The 14,699-nt window shown below is 41.5% G+C and overlaps 1 protein-coding gene across 1 annotated transcript in view; it reads right to left on the bottom strand.

The window, feature by feature from the left end:
* Positions 1–464: 464 nt before the first annotated feature.
* LOC112942979 (potassium channel subfamily K member 17-like) overlaps positions 465–14,699 on the bottom strand; it is a 30,031-nt gene continuing 15,796 nt past the window's right edge. The window contains exons 2-5 of the mRNA XM_026034042.1: positions 11,604–11,718; positions 3,387–3,553; positions 2,690–2,858; positions 465–904 (exon numbers count right to left, since the gene is read on the bottom strand). Of these exons, the coding sequence (XP_025889827.1) occupies positions 609–904; positions 2,690–2,858; positions 3,387–3,553; positions 11,604–11,718 (747 nt within the window). The 3' untranslated portion in view covers positions 465–608. The remainder of the gene's footprint in view (positions 905–2,689; positions 2,859–3,386; positions 3,554–11,603; positions 11,719–14,699) is intronic.

Below are 14,699 nucleotides of genomic sequence, written 5' to 3'. Positions count from 1 at the left end.
TGCAGAAATGTCCTTCAAAAAATTGAATAATCCATCCCTGCTAGGCACGTATACATGCTCTGTTTCATTGCCATCTCTGAACTAGTAATCAGATAAGCAAAAGAATGTTATCACCTTTGGCAAGTACAAGTATATTGGTCATGGAGCACGTTTGCAGTGGCTGCCAGGCCATTTTAAAATAGTGCTTTTCATTAAGTCTTTTAGCAACAAGAAATATGTTTTTCTGTATTTGATGCCAAATGGTATTCTAGTTGTGGCATTTGCGAATGCCACACATGCAATAAGAGGCTCCAAGAATTTTCCATTCAAAGAAGACGACATTGGCCGGTATTGGACACAGATATCCAAATGTACATTATATATTGGGTAGGAGGGTAGGTATTATTTCTGTAAATTGACTTTTGTTTAAGTATCCTGCTGGTTAATTATTGGTGATGCTACAAAAGATAGATTTTGTTATCATTGCTCAATTCAAAGTAGAAGCATTTCAGAGTCAATAAACAAGTTTTCATACCCATGTGAACTTTAGGGCAGCTTCATGCACACATTTCTAGGCAGTATCCTCTGGTGGATTAACACCTAAGAGACAYCAAGGGGATGTTTCTTCTCTAAAGTGCTTCTGTAGGAGCTGTTTGCATGTGCCATTCAGTCTGGTCCTTTTGTTTTGGGTCCTTGCCATTGCAGTTTTCCACATCATCAAGTCCCGTCATTGTATTTTTGTTGCCATCCATTAAGTCTTCCACCACTCCTTTGCTCTTCTTTTTGCACTGGCAGAAGTCACTGGAGCTTTCCAGCAAGTTGATGCAAAATTTGATAACCAGTGCTAGCCAGGCCATCCCAAAGAGGATCCACAGAGAGACGACATTCTTGTACCAGCCTGGATAGGTGCGGTCTGGGTTCATCCCTACAAGAGAATCACCCAACACATTTCTAGACTGGACCAAGAGTGACTCAAAGAGAGGCTTCACTTGTAAAGCAAAGATTCAGTTCACATATTCAGTCAGGGAAGTTCTTCAATGAAGGAATAACTACTTGTTGTGACTCATTAGTATCATCTTACTAACAGAAAACATAAACCTGTGGACTCCTTACTACCTTGCATGGTGAAAGTGGAGGTCAGGCAATAATGATAATTCAGATGGCGTATAAATCACAGGGCAAGTAGAAATACAGACCAGCTTAGCAAAAGACTAGAGGAAATACTCTCCAATATTAATGATTCCCATATAAAACATGTGTATGCCACCTCCTTAGCATATAAACAGATACTGTAAAGCTARTGTGTTTCATAGACAAGTCAGCAACACTAAGAATTGTAAAGATCATCCGTAAAAAAAGAAAAATAAATTCAAAATTAGATATATGTAAAAGTGATTTTTTTTCACAGGATCATGGATGTGACTACAATTGTGTAGTTTTATTTCTACAGCTATCACTCAGCATGAGAATACTGTATTAGTAAGCAACAGTTGTTCCCAGCAGGCAAAGAGGTAAATGGGCTTTATCCACCAGTGATGATGGTCACAAAACAGCACTTTAACCTACACCCTGGCCCTGTTTAAAAGTAAAGACATAAACTGGAGTCACAGGACTGTAAAGCCAAAATGGTGTGGCCTCTACATGCCATAGGTCAGTAACATGCATCCAGTTACTTCCACACTGAACCTAACTCATCTGTAGTGGTTACTGAACCAAATTTACCTATGGTGGGATGCCAAGTAACACACAGGTGAAGGCATGCCTAGAAATATGAGATTATACTATAGAAGTCCCTCAAAATTAGAGGAAATGATAGAAATAACACTGCTACAGCAGAGTCCAACAACTTCTATAAAATCAACATAGGAAAATGGTGAAGTGAATGCTTTTGCTAAGCTCTATCTGGCTTTCCAAGCCATTTACCCAGGCTAACTTGATTCAAGCTTGTTAAGGACATTTGCACAAGATACTATCAGAGCTTTGATGCCTGATAGAAAAATCTTWAGGCATCCATCCCTCAGTTTTCTAAGCATCCAACAATTATTTGGAAAAAATAATTAAAAAGCTCATATCAAAGTGTTTCAGTCTTACTGTCTTCCAGGAATTCAAGCATGCATGTATTTCTATAATCAAACTCTTTTCATTGAGAAAGTTTTTAATCAGAGGTGTGTTCAGTGAATGTATCAAGCAAGAGCCCAATCCCAGTTGCTCTGACAAAAGGTTTTGGCAACAAAGAACAGGATACACCTGATACCTAGACAGTCTTCACAGAGGTGACTTAGGCTACCCTTTAAAACACAGACAGTCACCTGCAATTCTGACAGAGGAAAAGATCATTAAGGGCAATCCAGAGTAGCCTCTGCTTAAAATTAAATATTCCCAGTAGCAGGTACTTCCACCAATGCAATGAAGGGATGTGGTGATTAAAAAAGTAGCATTAAGACCTGGTCTCACAGTCATTCACGGAATACTTCATGTCGAGGATGGAGAATTACTTGTTAGCCTTGAAATGGCTRGTGTTTTTTATTCCACACGTGACTTATTATCTCAGAAATCATGACTTCTTCACCCTGGCAAATGCCTACCACAATGGATGTTATCTAGTTTGAGAATTACTACTGGTATAAAACTGCCAAGTTGGGAGCTTAATATGCCACACATTTGGCTTGAACGTTTAGCAGGTGAAAACAATGAAATTTGAGCTACTTACCAATCACATAATCTCCAAAACCTATAGTGGCTAGGGTAATGAAAGAATAGTAAAAGCCTTCTTCATAACTCCATCCTTCTTTGGCAGAGAATAATACAGGAGGTAGCAGGAGGAACAGTAACAAGCAAGTTAGCAGTGCACAGATCCTCATCAGGAGGGTAGCTTTTTTCTAGTAAAACAGCAAAAAGATGACACTGTCACAAGAAAGGTGGAACGAAGAGTCGAGCTCAGTTCCTGACTTAAGGGGATGCTGGACTCCAGCTGGACCCCATGTTTTTATACATGCAAACATTTCACTAGAATAAACGGTATGGCTCTTCCAGTGGGCATCACTTTCATGAGTTTTAAATGCATACCATTCTAAAGGCTATTCCAAAATGCTCTGCATAAATCTCATGTGTAATTTTAACTATGATTGATGATCATATATCCCAGGGTTGTGAATAGCTCTAAGGCACTTCTGTTGTTGTAGGGGAAGTCATTCATCAGAGCCAGTTATATCAACTAATAAACAACCTTATCTGACACCTCAGTRGGCTGTCATAAGCTAAATTTATTCACTTCCAGTTATTCCTGAGCGCTATTCCATTTTTGGCCAACTAGTTAGGCAGCCTGTTCTTATTAGTTGAAGCATCCCAAATACCGGATGTTTCTCTCCTGACCTTGTGGACAAGACATACGTGGCCACACTGCTTACCTGCCAGTGAAACTTCTCCTCTAGGTGATGGGCACAGTGCTGAACTCCTGAGAGCATCAGCTGCCCGATTGAATTCAAGAGAACAAGGTTCAAGGGGATCCCAAAAAGTGCAAAGAAGATGCAGAAGATTCGACCAGCTGCAGTGCTGGGGCTTAGGTTCCCATAGCCTAGAAGGGGAGGAATAAGGTGTTAAATCCAAAGCAGTTTATTCTTACCYTCTTTCCCTGGAGAGGTGGACCTCCATCTTCTACAAAAGAAAGACAAGAAGGTCACTCTCCAAAAGGACCTTTTTATAAATAACTATAACTTACACCCATTGTTTGTCATATCCTATTATAGGTTGGAAAATAACATTTCTTTCCCTGCCAATTTTGTTAAGTTCCTTTTCCATTTGCCAGTGAATTTCCTCTCCCCTACCCACTGTCTTGACTGGGATTTGACGTAAATGCAAAACTTCCGTTTGTTTCACTTTTTGTAAGYATTATTGGCATAGGGATTGCTGGTAAAGGATCCCATGTGGCAATCAGAAGGTCTCTGAATCATAACAAAAGGGTTTCAATAACAATAAAGTGTTTCTATCTTTGTCCCACATGACTAGTGCGCTTACCAGTGCCTCTTGCTTACACTCTCCTTTGTGTTGCAGTTACCAACTACCCCTTATTCTCAACGTGCCAGCTTGATTACTGTAAACTAATAAGCTGAGAGCAACTATACTTAACTGGGGCAAAATGCTTCAATTTCAGACCTGATCAAAAACGTATCATTTATTTTTTCTATTTGTATCAGTTGGTCTAATAAAATGTACTGCTCTGCAAAAATAGTTTAGCTTGTACCATCACGGCTTCAGCAATACTGCTGCAATATTTGCCTTTAGTCTCTATATTTCTCTTCTTAAAATATCCTGTAAATTAACAGACTTGCAATTTGGTATTTTCATGTAGCTTATGCCACAAGGAAAGTCAGGTCTAACTTTGGTTTATTTCAGACAACACTTTTTTAAGACAAGAGGAAGATTAGCACCTGTTAAGTATTTCAGCAGTGACTTAGACATTTGCAGCCCTGTTGCCTTGACTAGGTTGCAAAATCCATTTCCCTCATTGCAGGATTTGTGTCCATATTTGCAGCATTTGTGTCCATTGCGTGTGTCCACATACAAAACTGATGTAAGCTGGCAAAAMTCCTCTTTTCTCCACGAAGAGTGCTGACCCTCTGGAGCAACATGCAGCTGCATGTTAGAGATGCTCCTGCCATGGGTGCATCATTCCTATGCTTGAAGGTAACACAGTCCTGGGACAAGCGAGTAGCTCCCGAAGCAGAGCCCCAAGCGCCGGGTTCTGAGGAAGTTGGCACAAGCACCACAGCTRGCAAAGCAGGACAGAATCACAGAATGGCTGAGGTTGGAAGGGACCTCTTAGAGATCACCTAGTCCAAGCCCTCTGCTCCAGCAGGGACACCTAGAACATGTGGCACAAGGACCTCGCTCCTTAACTAAGGCTCATCCCATGGAGCTGCTGGAAGTCACTGACCAATGATGCAATAAGCTCTGCAACTACAAACTTGGGATTTCTGCACATTCTGCACCAGGTTTCATGCTGACAAAATCTCTTACTGTGGACAACTCCACAAATACACCTACATACCTCTTCACTTTCACAGGTAAACTAATCAACTAAAGGTCTGTCAACAAATGCTCTTCTAGCATGTATGTAAGCTGCCTTTTCCCCTCCTCTCTACTCCTACAGATTCAAAATTTTAGGGCTTGGAGGGCTCCCCTCCATTAATTTCAGGTTTAAATGATTTGTAAGCCCTACACTTTTAACACACACAGTAATATGTAACCTATCTCCAAAGCAATGGCTCTAAAATTCTGGTCTGGGAAAGGAGCAGAGAATCCCTAAGAAAGAATGGGATGCTGTTATRTAACTAAAGATTGTTTTGAAATACCTTAAAACAAATAGTCTAAACAAGGTTGTTCAGCAACCTTAACTCCAATGCCACATACTTCACTTTTGAGTTACTCTGTGATCTTCATACATTTTTCCCACACATGTAATTGCTGGCAGTAACTTCTATTAATTTTGRCCATTTCTAGACTAAAAAGTGCAATAAGTAACAGACATACAGGCAAGTAAATCTGGCAGATGACCCCACTCAAGCAATTTTGATATGTGCCTGATACGGTCTGTGTCGCACTTCAACAGATTGACTCCATTTGTTCTCTGTAACAGTGTTTTTAAGATTTGCCTGGACCAGGGGACAGAGCTAGGAGGCATTTGGTGTAAGGCTGAAGCCTGAACGTAGGTCCCGTTGATCTGGCAGASGACATTTAAAGCCAGTCACTCTTGACCGTGAGGTTTTTTTTTCTTTCCCTTCTATATAAAGTTAACATAGGCCACGTGCTGGCTTAGGCAGCTCTTCTGCCACCACAGCTTCCTACACTATCCAGCCTCTGGAGAAGATACTCAAAGAGAGAGAAGAAAGGTCCACTATCCCAGGTCATGCACAGGGTAAAGCACAGTTMCCTTTAGGATCTGGGGACCTCACTTGGTGTTGACCAGGAAGCATCGAAGATCCTTAGAAGGATTAGCTCTACATTTCATTTAAATTAGGATAGCAAATTCATTGCCTGAATGATGTAAGAAGGTTCACTGTGTATGGTGGTCAGCATGCCGAAGACATATCTGCCTTCACTGATCTCGGTCCCTTTTCCCTTGGGCTCGGTCACACAGGATGATTTCCTGGAGACTTGGTGAGCAGTTGCTAAGGATATGCGGAAAAGCCATGTCCCTGGATCTATCTATACAGGATAACAGACTGGATCAAATGACACAGCAGATCTCAGCTTGTGCAAAAATGTCTAACCTCCGACTGACAACCCAGCCTTGCCTTTGGACTAGRCAAGTAGATGCCAGTATAGCCTTATCACTCTATTTCCCTGCTGCAAACCCCAAGCAAGAATGGACAAATGGGCCTTACCCTGTTCAATGAAAGGACCTAGTGTGACATGTTATACCATCACTGGCTATGTTAGAAGATTGGACCAACTCCAAACAAAACAAGCTGCACTCTCAGCTGTGTCCCCACACAAACCTGCTACTCGGATCTCACTTGGTGTTTGGCTGTAAAGGGACATTTGGCTCATGAAAACTATGTGGAGGTCTAAGTAGCTGGATTAAATTCCTGTATAGCTGTTTCATTCTGAATAAAAAAAAATAGTCCAGCACAGCTTTATCTTCCTARGAACAAGTAAAGTAAGAGTATTTTTATTTCTGAATGACTATATTCACGTTCTTTAATTCATACGCCCCAGTTACACAACTTTAGCAAATTCAGTTCAGTTTTCCAGAATGTCCATTACATTTCTCTACATAAATGACTAACAAGCTCTGAGGACTTGCTAAGAGGAGGAGACTGATGTTTGATTAAAGGAGTATTAATAAAAGGTCTCTTCATGTGCAAGGCGCTCTCCCACTCACAGCGCACCAGCTCAGCCGCGGCAACTGCTGCTTCCTGCTGCTGACAATAGGAGGTATGTTTGGCTCCAATTCTCACTGCCCAGTCRTAAAAGACTTATTTTAAGCAAAGAACATTTTGGGTGAAAAAAATGCTGCTCTGATCAGCTGGAAAACATCTACAAATTCACCAAATAATTTCAGCAGGGAAGAAAAATAAAGTTAGAATTTTAAACACACTCAAGAAGAAAATAAAGGATGGAGGAAAAGTTCCTTCTTTATCCAGTCTCTTTATTGGTGGTTTGAGCACTTGTACACAGTCTTGGGGAGTTCRGGGGTTAATTCTTTCTCCTACCTGAGTGGATACAAACCTGCAGTTCCCATAGGAATGACCTAATCACACAGTTACAGGACGTTCTTGTGTAGGAGTAGGGAAGGGTTCTCAGCCTCGCCTGTTGACAATATTTTGCTCTGGATGCTCGAGCAGTAACCGAAGCCTGGGAGCTGGGTGTCTCACCTCCTGCACATGTGCTTGAACCATGGAGCCACTGGGCACTCGAGTGTGTGGTGCTGGCACTGGAATTCCTGTACTTTGTGTTATGCATTTAAATGCTCAAAGAAAGGCTCTCCACTTGGCAGTGGGGGCAGTCTCCAGAGGGCCACAATCCCATTCTCCCAGGCACAGGTGGAAATTGCACACTGCTCTGCTACACCCTGGGGGAGAGCCCAAACCACGGAGCTCCTGGCGAGAAGCACACTGAGGGCTCCTTGTCTAACACTTTTCAGGAGATCTAACTTTCTATTTCCCTTGTATTTCTTAAAAGTAACCTCTGAGTGCTTTAAACTGGGCCAAATGAAAGCTCTTGTTTGTGATGAATTTCAGTGCTGCATTGAGGGAAAAAAAAAAAGGAAAAAAAATACTAATTTCAGTTTAGAAGGAGATTTCTTACTATAATTTGGCAAAAGGGGGGGATTAAAAATAAAGAGGATATTGACTACTTATATAGCCCTAAGCTGTGTTTGCTTGGTCCCTGAAAAAGTGCCCAGCTTAGCTGGGGTATTGCCTTTACAAAACCATGAGAACCTGGTCTGACTTCATAACTGATACTGCTTCAAGCAAGAATCTGGACTTGAGACCTTCCGAGGTGCCTCCTAACCTGAACTGTCCTATATCCCTGCAACCAGTAAGATTTCCAAAGGCAGTTACGTACCACTGACACTCAAGCAAACATCTGAGAGACTGTGGCTCCTGTCCTCCCTCACCCCTCTGGAGATCTCTCCCAGCACTTTGCTGCTTCATAGGAACAAATGTGCTCGCGGTTACGATGCACCCGGTGGCAGCRGAGGTGCAAAGAAGGCTCCGCAGTCCCGGTGCTTTCACTGGCATGCAAGATTTATTAATTGAACCATCTCAAAAACTATGAGAATGGATTTGGTGGCAGGACCTCAGGAACCACATCTCATGGGGGGAACCTTGATTGGACCCTGGCAGGCTGAAAGTGTAAGAAAGTGGTGGATAGTAAAAAACATGTGGAGGGAATGGCATAGATGGGGTGAGTATTGCCTTCTTATCCTCTGGATYTATTTGTATTGCGAGTATACTGAATGCTGCAGAGTGGGCTTAGTCCCAACAGGTTGAGATTTTTACCATGAGATGGTTTGCTTGCTTTTACTGTTTCTGTTTTATGTTTTGAAAAGATGCTTAAAAATCACAAATGAGTACTTAGCTTTGCTACCAGAAAACAGGAAGACAGTGCTTGATGAAGACATTGACCCAGCACAACAAAGGAAGCTACAAGAGGACAATATTCCTCCTTCTGCTCTTGGAAGGCTAAAACAGACCATCTCAGTCTCATCTTAAATCCCTTCCCTCTCTTCTCGTCTGATAGGAGGCGATCACCTTTGATCTCCTTTGATCACCCTATCTTACACTTTAATCTTCTGTCCCACTTCAAACTTGTTTTGACCTCTGCCCTGTTATCCTAAACTAACTAGGAAAAGAGTACACAGAGAGGACAGACTTTATGTCAGCAGGGAATAAAGATGTTTGAGGGATAAAACTGAAAGCATTTTAGATTTTTTTTTCTGAACTCATTTAGTACTTGAGCTCTAAATGAACTCTAAAGATCTTTAAGACATTAAAGGAGGAGAGGATTCCTGTAGAAGAATCTGCAAAGAGTGAGGTAAAAACAGCAGTGAGGAAAGCGCAGAAACATAGAAGTGAGAAAAAGGAACTCCCAGATGGCCAGGAGTGCAGATCCCACATGATCAAAAGTACAAGCACAGTTCCACTCGGTTTATGTGATCAGATGAAAACTATATGGACTTTGGGGCATTTCTTTAAACAGCAGCTTTGGGGTTCATAAACACCTCCTGTTCTTTGAGCCTTTCAGCTTAGGGTACCAACTTTTTCTAGCCTGAAGATAAAAACTCTTTTTTTTTTATTTATTTATTTTTTTTTTTTTAGTAAAGTTTGCATGCATTTTTAGTCACTAGTTCTCTGGAAGCTCTGATTTAAAGGGAAGAAGGGGATGCCATATAAGAGGCTGCATCATAAGACAAGAGAATACACAGTTTGTCATCAGGCATTAATAAGGAAAGAAGCAAATGTCCCATTCGCTGCCCATTGCTGTTACCTGATTAGATGAAGCTCTGGTGAGGACTTGGAGGAACACATCAAGCCTTTTGAAGAGGGATAAAGCAGTCCAAGCAGAAATAAGCTGATAGACTCAAAGGAGCATCTTGAAAGCGATAGAAATAACGGCTTGGAAAGTGCCGTTTGAGACAACTAGAGAGGTAAATAGCTGAGGCAGAAGCCAAAAGACAACTTCACATCACATAACAGGCCAGCAAGCCATGGGCAATAGCATTAATTGAAGAGAAGAAGTACTGAAGAGACAAACAACAAAAAAGAGGGGACTTGAAGCAACCTCACTACAAGGACAGTCCCTCTGGTTTCTTCATTACCATCTCCATTTCATCCTCCAAATTCCCTGAGAATTTCTCTTCCCCATTTTAACTCTATTTTAAATTCTTCCTTGCCATGTAAGGCTTGTAAACCTCACCACACCCTTCTCCAAAAACTTCTCATTTGTGTCATTTCCCCCATGGCCATGCCTTGCACACGGAGCTTTCTACTGTGAATCATTCCTCTGAGCTTCACTACGTTCTTTGGAAAGAACCTTGTCCCTTGCAGTGAAATCATCATTTTTCTTAGCCACGCAGTGATGATGTCTGGGTCAGTGAGGTTGGGACATCCACTATCTCAATAACTTGCATAAGCAGTGACGATGGTTTATTCAGACCCAAGGTGAGGCTCTGTGAGGCCATTTGTATTTTCCTTTTCAAATATGAAACACAGGCAGAGTGTTAATAACCAAAAGTGCATAATTAACAGCTTAATTTGGAATAGTAAAGTCAAGGGCCAGATTATTTGAAGCTGGAAGAGTAAAATCAAGAGCCAGGTTCTTCAAAGGGAGGTGACAGGTGACTTGCATGGCATTCACAACTTCAGCACTTCAAAAATCATGAACAACCCCCCTAGAGTTACTCTCAGCTTTAAAATAATGAGGTAGAAATATTTACTTCTTTTTATTTGCCTCCTGGTATCAGTCTTTTTTTTTTTTTTCCCACAGCCATCAGGCAGGCAGGCAGGCAGGAAGGAAGGAAGGAGGGAAAAGGGAAAAAGAGCAGCTAGCTACGGCAGCTAAGGGAGTACAGCCAGAAATTTTCAGTCTGACATTTAGTCTGACATTACTAAAAAGAGCTTATATTTTAAGGTGATGAATGTGATCCTCCCTGAAGGTTATTAACTTAAACTGGTACAACAGTCCATCTGAGAGCTGAGAAGATGCAGCGTAGAGGCCAGCACAGCAGTCACTGGCTCCACCGAAGGCACTGGGTTCGCACTGGGCAGCCGGGTCTCTCACAGCCCTGTCTAACGGGGCTCCACTGCCATCATCTGGTACAAGCTGAACCTGCCAGCACTGCAAACATCGTTCCCCGACACAAGCAAAGTGCGTGGAAAAGACGGCGGGGTAGAGAGACCTGCTGAATCACAGGAATATCTTTTTTAAAATGCAACAGAACTCTTTATTGCAGCTCTTGCCTTGTTTTCTTGATACTCAGTGACCGTCTCTCCACATGCCCTCCACCCATAGTTGCTGAAATATGAGGCCATGCTGTAAGGAAAAGATTTTAGGTCAAATAATCTCCCAGACGAAAAGGTTTGGGAGATGAGAGAAACAGAATGACAATTGTTAATAGTATCTACCATAACTATCACTATTYCTAAATCTTTCTTTTTTTCCTATTTATACTCTTCATTGGCTGCTTTTCATTAGAGACTTTAAGAAACCTGACTCAACTGAACTGTTTAATKTATCCAGATTTTGGACCTCCAGCCAAACAGGTTTCCAGGTTCTCATTCAACATAAGCAGCATTCAACACCCAATTCAATATATAATTCATCTCAAATTTGAAAGAAAGAACAGAGGTTTGGGAAAGATACGGAAAAGTACAGAGTACTGTGGCAGCATGAAGGGGTACTAGTTTAGGCTCTGCAAGCTGTGTAAATGCTAGCGGTGATACGTACTGAGCTGTCTACCCCATCTTCAATTATTTACAATCATTGTGTACTGGTATTGACAAATGACTGCTAATTCCCAGAGCTATCTTCTTGTTTGCTTATCTATGGCACAGAATAGAGAAGCTAACTGAAACTTCATAGGACTGGTCTATCTATCTAGGACAGGATATTCTTACCAATGGTTGTTATTGTAGAGATGGAGAAGAAGAAAGATCCACTGAAGTCCCACCTGCCCAGACTAGTGGAGTTTCCTTGCAGGGTTATGCCACTCTTGTAGGCTTGGATGATGTCCTGCAAAGAGACAACAATGTGAGATCCAAAAAACACCTTACAGCAAGTTTTTGTAATTGCTATTCCCAGTGTTGGCTGGAAATGTCTTAAATCCATCACCTCTGAGACACATAAGCAGATACCAAATAACACTATCCTTTGTTCCTCCTCTAATTATAAGGTTTCTGATAAACTTATCAACATCGATAATAAAATAAATCACTTTTAGGTCAGATTTCATAGAATCATAGAATCATAGAATGCTTAAGGTTAGAAGAWCGTCCCCCTCTACACAGCCCTGGTAAGGCCACATCTGGAGACTGTGTCCAGTTCTGGGCTCCCCAGTACAAGAGGGATGTGGAGCTGCTGGAGAGAGTCCAGCGCAGGGCTATGAGGATGATCAAGGGCCTGGAACATCTGCTCTATTTGCATCAGTTGTAGGCTTTACATCACCAAGCAGAACAGCAATTGAAGTCTCTAAAACGAGGAAGATGTGTCCTATTTTACTGATGAAGAAATTCAGTAAATGCATTTATATAATAGTGTACAGGACTGGAAATTAATCAAGATCTCCAGAGTTCCACTCAGCACTTTAACCACAAAGACCATTATTTCTTTTCTCCAGATTTTTTTATACTAAGAAGAAAGAGTAGCTCCAAGATCAACACATTTTTCCAAGTAAGAAATATTGAGAGTTGCAATCKCTGGAATATAATCTCCATTTACTCATAAACCACGGCAAGCTGAGCTCACATTATAATCTACTGAACTTTGACAACACAGTATTTGCTTCACAAGATAGGGGAGAGACCTTGTTGTTAAGTGGGCTGAGGACCAGGTGCTACATTAACATGGCACTTCATTCCATGAATTGTTGCCTTGAGAGCGGCAACTCTCAGCTAGGATTAGTATTTAGCATAAGTGATATTGGAAGAATCCTGCTCCAGAAAAATAAATGAAAAAGGTTATATGGGAAGRCTCCATCAGGATTTGTTTGGAATAGTTTATATGTAATTTTCACAGAATCACAGAATATTCAAGGTTGGAAGGGACCTCTAGAGATCATCTAGTCCAATTTTYCTTCCCTTCTTCCATGTCAGTATGAGCAGTGTGGTTTGTCAGGCCGCATGGGATTTGTATTAAAAGTCCTTGACCTCTGATAGTGCTTGACCTCAGATTTAAGAAGTGCAGCTTAGTAGTAGACCAGTACTCCAGCTCTCAGGTGTAGTTATTACCAATTTGAACAATTAGACTGAATTTAAAAAAAAAAAAAAAAAAAAGCACAAACTTGGCAGGCAGTTTGTTTTCAGGGTTTCAGTGGCTTTGTTTTTGTTAGTTTTCTGTTATTTCTTTTTTATGCTGTCGGATATTCTGCTGGGGCTAGCTCAGCAGTTGACAACATGATATGAAGTTTTTAAAGGCAGAAGCACTTAGGAGCCAGAAAGGATTGCAACCAATTGTGGCTGAATTGACCCAAAGAAATAGGAAGTTTTTCACACGCACAGAAGAACGGGGAACTGAGCAGCCTGTGTGGGACATCCTGTAAGCTGCACTCAGCAGGAACCAATTCATTAAATGTTTAATTTCACATCATCTCATCACTTCAGTTCTGCACGATTTAACAGGACTAAGAGACAAAGCWGCTGCTGGGGTCCGTGCTCATTCTGCAGCGGTTTGTGACAGTGCAATGGACCAGGGCCATCRTCTGAAGCGTCCCCAAGGGCGTTGCTGCTGCCAGGACACACAGCGTCTGCCCTGTGAGTCTGCAGACAGGCTASAGCACTTGCCCACCACGGCACGACGACCCTCCACTCATCTCCACGAGAAGGCAACGCGGAGCTCTAGGCCACCAGAAAAGGGCAGGCAATGAGCCTCACGCCTGCCAGCTGTTCCCTGCTCCCTGGGATTTAACATTTACGGGAGGTTTTCAAGAGCCTTGAGCAGCACACCCCTGGCTAAGCCTTTCCTTGTTAAATCAGCTACCCAGACAGCATGATTAACCATTAATACCCTCGTGCCTGTCACAGCCTGATATGGGAATTGCTGAATACTCGGGCAAATCCAAACCCTTTGAATAAATAAACACTCCTAGAAGAAACAGCAAGTTTACTATTATTAGAAAGAAAGAGCTCCTGATTTGATTCCTAAAATGGAGGATTTTTGGAAAGTGGAGATGAGGTTACAGGTTTATTTATTTATTTTTTAAGACTGTTTTATTAAAATACCCTAAATCATCCTTTGAAGCACAGGTAGAATGAGAATAGAAAGTTAACTTTGGATTCTTCCGGAGCCTGGTTTCCTAGATATGTGCCCGAATAGGCATCGTCATGAACCCAAATCCATGYATAGCTTTTAAGATGCAGAAATTACTTCCAGCACTGGAATCATCAGACTGTTGGAGACTCCCAGCATATTCACAGAAGTCACAGTGTATATTTACATGTATTTAATATGTTTCCCTAGGTGTATGTTTTTTGCTTGTTCACCATTTTATTTAAAAAAAATGTTTATCATTTCTGCTTTTCTGAACACATAGGACAGACGTAGCTATACACACTCAAATAGAACAACTGAGTTTTCCATGCTTTTTCCAGTAATGAGGCATCAGTTTGCTGCTGATTTTCAAGAAACCTGAAGGGACTTTATTATCTCTTGGACATGAGTTAAAAATTTGCTTGAGAGAAACTGCCTCACATGCTTTGGGTCACATATGTTTTCCTCCCATAACTTCTCTTCTTGAGAACCAAAGGCATTTTTTATTTTGTTTTACTTTACTTTAGGGATAAATTATAAAGATTTTCCCATTTCCTGAATTAGATTAGTCATTTATAAGGTATCGTCTGCAAAATCTGAAGAATCAGAAAGTACCCAGTAGAGATAGTGACACAGAATCACAGAATCACAGATATTTAAGGTTGGAAGGGACCTCTAGAGATCATCTAGTCCAACCTTCCTGCTCAAGCAGGCACACCTACAGCATGTGACACAGGGTGGCATCCAGG

This window comes from Nothoprocta perdicaria, unplaced genomic scaffold (assembly GCF_003342845.1).
Source record: "Nothoprocta perdicaria isolate Ctin4 unplaced genomic scaffold, notPer1 scaffold_139, whole genome shotgun sequence".
In the NCBI taxonomy this organism is placed as follows: Eukaryota; Metazoa; Chordata; class Aves; order Tinamiformes; family Tinamidae; genus Nothoprocta; species Nothoprocta perdicaria.
This window is presented reverse-complemented; position numbering and strand designations above follow the sequence as displayed.